The following is a 4,568-nucleotide window of genomic DNA, read 5'->3' on the forward strand; positions in this document are numbered from 1 at the left end:
ATATCTATATAAAAATTTGGGGCAGGATTGGAGACGGTGAGAAGAGAAACTTCGTTTCTAGATAAATAACGCATCCGTTTCTTTTTTTATAATCTTAATAAATTTATTTGTAGTGCTTACAACGAGCAAATATATAACTTCATTGCAATCGTACGGTGAACTCGAAACCTGGATTAGTTGCAATTAGCTATCGTCCTCATGACTCGCAGGAAAGACTTAGAAATAACGCGATTCCGGTCCGAGAGGACCGAAATGACATAAGGTCGCTTAACTGGCGAACGTAACTCTAGCTGTATATCAATATCTACCAATATTAAATGTAATTAAACAACGGGCGTGAGATTGCAGCGCATTTTATCGTGGAAATTGGTAGCCACCGGTTGCGTAACCCAGGCCTACGCCACGTTGCGTGTGCGTGGTAGCACGTGCAACTTCGTATTGTTGCTCCATATTGTTGAACATCTCCTCCTGCTTTTTCAGAATATCCGGCTTGGCTCCTACCGTCGGCGTACCAGGTAGATCACCCTTGATACCCATCAATCGCTTGAACTTGGCCGTCACCTTGCCGTCCTGATCGTGCGTGAAAGTCGTCCCCATCCATGTGTTGGCGGTGGAAGCCGTGGCCGATGTGCTGTTACCGTCGTCTTGCTTCGACTGCAAAGAGATAAACGTGATTGTAGAACGAGTTTGCGTGTCGGACATCCAAGAATTGTTATCGCTAGATAATCATCACCTTGTTAGCCCACAGCAGCTTCCTCTTCTGGATCTGCTCCGCGTACTTGCCCTGAGTCGCCGTCGCCAACGGATTGTAGTAATTTTGTTCGCCCGGGATGCCACCGGGCGTCATGACGTCGCCGCCCTCCGGCGGCTTCAGCTCTATACCCAGCTTTTCCAGCTGGGCCAGTTTGTTCCGTCCTTTCTCCTCCCGATAACTCATCGTCCTGAACGGTAACGGTGGCGCGCGGTCCCTCGATCGCGATCTCGATCGCGTGCGATCCCTCTCTTTGTGGTAGCTCGAACGCTCGTCCCGATACCGATCCTTCGACCGATCATCCCTGGAGTGTCGCCGGTCCCGTTCACCGCGATCTCTGCGCCTGTCCCTATCGTTCCTATCGCGATTACGATCCCTCCGGTCGTCCCTATAATGATGATCCTTGTCGCTTCTCTCTCTGTCGTCACTTTTCTCGTCCTTGGACGATCCGAGAGACGCTTTGCGCTTGTCGTCATCCCGACTCCTCCGGTCTCTGTGACTACTGCTACTATCACGTTGTCTTCGATCGTCATACCGGCGACTTTTGTCGGACGAATGACGACTCCGATCGCTACGATCCCCCCGCCTATGATCATCTTTTGAACTCGTATGATTTTCATGATCAGCTCGCCTGTAAAACGATTACGTTCTGCAGGGGTATACCACACAGATGCGTATTATTATTCTGGACATGTGACAGGTGTATAATTTTTGATATAATTTTAGTGAGATACATATATCAACATTACTGTTTTTTTTTTTTTTTTTTTTATAGCAAAGTTGATATTCATAAAATATCGCTAGCACCTGTACTGTATGAAATTAGCAAACCAGCCTACCTCTGGTCTGATGGAGAAGGCAAAGCCCGAGAGGATTCTGTTCTCGAGCCAAAGGTAGACTGAGCCGTGGTAGGACTGTTGGTGCGTTCGCTACTGGACTCCCTGGACGAATTGTTGTTGTTGCTCTCCTAGAGAAAATAAAAATTATCAATTTTAGTACGGATCTCTCTTACATATTCCGCTAAGTAAGAAATATCTCTTAATTCCTACCACAAAAGCTATTTTAGAATGCGTAACTTCGATACACGCAAAGTTGGATTCAACTGACAGCGAGTAATATGTATATAGAGAAACCTACACTTTATAAAGAGAGAAAATGCTCATACATAGTGAGGACAAAAAGGTAACGTAAACTTGGAAGAATTTCTCTCTATAAAAAGCGGAAATTCGGTTTTTCTCGCATCAGTTCTTCTTGGTTGTACTTGATACAAAAGTTTGGGCGACACTCAGCGGATTTCCGCGTGTCACTCTACTCGACAAATATATAAATCTGTATGCGCTAATTGCCGACAGGTAAAAAATAGAACCAATGAAACAACCATGTCACAAAAAGGAGAGATAGAGAGAGGAATATGAGGGCCCTTCATATCAATCTGCCTCTGCAGTTAGTTATCACCCGAGTATACTTGTACACGTGATTTCTTTTGATGATTGATGTTAGTGTTACCTTCTGCCAGCTTCCTCTACTCACCTCTGTCTTCCGAATAGGACTTGGGGGTAGTCTTGAAAGACCCTCACACAGCATAGACCTTGCCGAGATGCGTAGATATTGTATCATGTATTACCAACAGAGCTACGTGTTAATATTGTCTCACGAAATGGCACTATTCCCATTTACTTATCATTTAAATTTTAATTATGCGAATGATAGCCTGATTGTCCTGCTTTCGGTAAGGTTTCAAGGTCCTGTCTCATTTGTATTTAGACTACGAGCGCTAAACGCTTGAGATTTTTTCCAACTTTCGTAACAGATACTGCAGCTTCTACCGAATCATAATCCGATCGGAACTACTCCGTCTATATACACGAACATTGACTTCCGTATCACGCACATTTTGCATTTTGTTTTGTCACAGATAGCATTAACTGATTGATTCGACGACATGACCTTGCAAAACCGGACACTATCCTCTTTACGTATCAGGCCTAAGACTTTGCATGTACATACAGCACCCATAGAGTCACTGCGGTATCTTCTTAGGCATTGTCCGAATGTTTCGTACTTAACAGCTAAGAATTAAGAATTTTCGGCGTGTGGCCTCACTATACCTCACTCATGTCCATTTGTACCGGGTCGTAGTTGACGTCGCTCGCCCTCCTGCTCGCCTCTTCCTGTCCCCGAGGTGGCGTCTAGAAAAACAACATTATTCAATCATTTCGCGTCAATCGCGTCCAAGATCCAAGTGGATCCAAGTACGCCGCTGCGTTTCGCGGATGATCTCGCGAAAGGGGGGGATCGCGATCGCGTTTCCAAACAATCCAAACATCTCTAGGGTCGTATAAATCGCGGCGTTGGACAGTACGCGTAGCGAAGCCATGTCGAGCGGCGTCGACGACGTCAACGACGACGACGACGACGACGACGGTAAAACGGGTGTCTTCGCGCTCGCTCACCTTCGCGTCGTCCGAGTTGTTGCTGTTGTCGCCGTCGCTGGCGTAATTCGCCAGCGAGTCCATAATGGCGCGTGAAACGCTCAACTGTCTCGCTGCTGCGTTCCGTTGTCGACCCGCAAACTCCAGCAAACCCGCAATCGGATCGGACCCGTGGCGGCCGCGGCCGTGCGTGTCGTGTCGCAGAAGAGTAAACCAAGAAGTGTATCACTTGCGACGCAACGCGGCGCGCCGATCCTCTCGGCAGTCTCGGCGCAGCGTCCTGCGCACGCTCACCATTGGTCGGCCAAGCCGGGTCGAAATGTGCCGCTGAACACACAGAACAGCCAGGGTGCCTATTCTTGAAATCGTTTGTTATGAAACGAATTCGTTTTTGAACGAAAAGGTGCGTGTTAACTGGGTTCCCATTGGCGCTCAACTAGGAAATCCCCACCTTTTTGTTCATAAACGAATACGTTTCATAACGAACCATTTCAAGAATAGATATACCCAGTCCGAACACGCTGCACCACGCCACCACGTCATTGGCCGCGTGTATCCGCATCCGCTTACTTCTGCGTTTTCGGCGTCTTCTGTGCATCGAAAATTTTCCTCTCTCGCCCCTTTCCTCTCGCGGAAGGGTCTCTGGTATATCTGCTTCAACGCGGAAAGGGTGACGCGGATTTACGGATCTGCTTTCTCTTTGCTTCCTTTTTTCCTTTTATTTTCTTTCTTCTTTTTAAGCGGAACTGTGCTCGTAACCTTCGAGTTTTCTCTCGACGCGGAAGCTGGACAAGAAAGGCGAATTTGTATTGTCTGCAGTTGTCTGAGAATCTCTGTTGCTCTACTCTTATAGATTTATTATATATATATATATATATATATATATATATATATAAATTTGTGTATAGATGTATGTATGGTCCTTATATTGATTTTCCTAGACGAGCACGTTACAAGAACTTCCGCTTTCGCATGCAACTACCTGCTTCTAATTTACGATTAATTGGGCCGAACTTACATCTAATTCCGCGTACTTATCTAACTTACAATTAAATTTAACTCGAATCCCCCTCAACCTGTTCCATCAAGGATTTCGATCGGAATTGTTTAATTATATTCTAAAATTCCGATCAGAATCTATTTCAAAAAGTTACGTAATACGTGCCTAGATTTCGATTTACAACTATAATTCATATCTATATTTAGATTTGCAGGACCTTTTGACGGTCCTTCCGAACGACGACGGTTAAAGGATTCAAGGACGAAGACAAGAGGGGGAGAGTATCATTTCTCTAAAAAAACGCGCGCGCGCGAGTTCCCTCGGGAGCCAAGGTAATCTGGAGGACCGAGGACCGAGGAGTCCGAGGAGATTCCGACCTATATAT

At 46.0% G+C, this 4,568-nt stretch overlaps 1 protein-coding gene across 3 annotated transcripts; it reads right to left on the reverse strand.

Annotated features, from left to right (window-relative positions):
- Positions 1 to 77: 77 nt before the first annotated feature.
- Positions 78 to 3,420, reverse strand: LOC139777583 (uncharacterized). 3 transcript variants are annotated; one of them, XM_071715136.1, is made up of 6 exons: positions 3,205 to 3,233; positions 2,860 to 2,940; positions 2,282 to 2,339; positions 1,591 to 1,718; positions 734 to 1,382; positions 78 to 654 (listed from the first exon to the last, which is right to left on the reverse strand). In XM_071715136.1, the coding sequence occupies exons 3-6, from the start codon at positions 2,333 to 2,335 to the stop codon at positions 355 to 357; spliced, it is 1,131 nt and encodes a 376-aa protein (XP_071571237.1). In that variant the 5' UTR covers positions 2,336 to 2,339; positions 2,860 to 2,940; positions 3,205 to 3,233; the 3' UTR covers positions 78 to 354. The 3 variants fall into 3 exon arrangements, with proteins under 3 accessions (XP_071571237.1, XP_071571219.1, XP_071571228.1); XM_071715118.1 differs by lacking the exon at positions 2,282 to 2,339 and having other exon boundaries at positions 3,205 to 3,420; XM_071715127.1 differs by lacking the exons at positions 2,860 to 2,940; positions 3,205 to 3,233 and having other exon boundaries at positions 2,282 to 2,856.
- Positions 3,421 to 4,568: the final 1,148 nt, after the last annotated feature.

Source organism: Temnothorax nylanderi, unplaced genomic scaffold (assembly GCF_030848795.1).
Source record: "Temnothorax nylanderi isolate EJ_2023f unplaced genomic scaffold, tnyl_v1.0 TNYL_tig0006_pilon, whole genome shotgun sequence".
Taxonomy (NCBI): domain Eukaryota; kingdom Metazoa; phylum Arthropoda; class Insecta; order Hymenoptera; family Formicidae; genus Temnothorax; species Temnothorax nylanderi.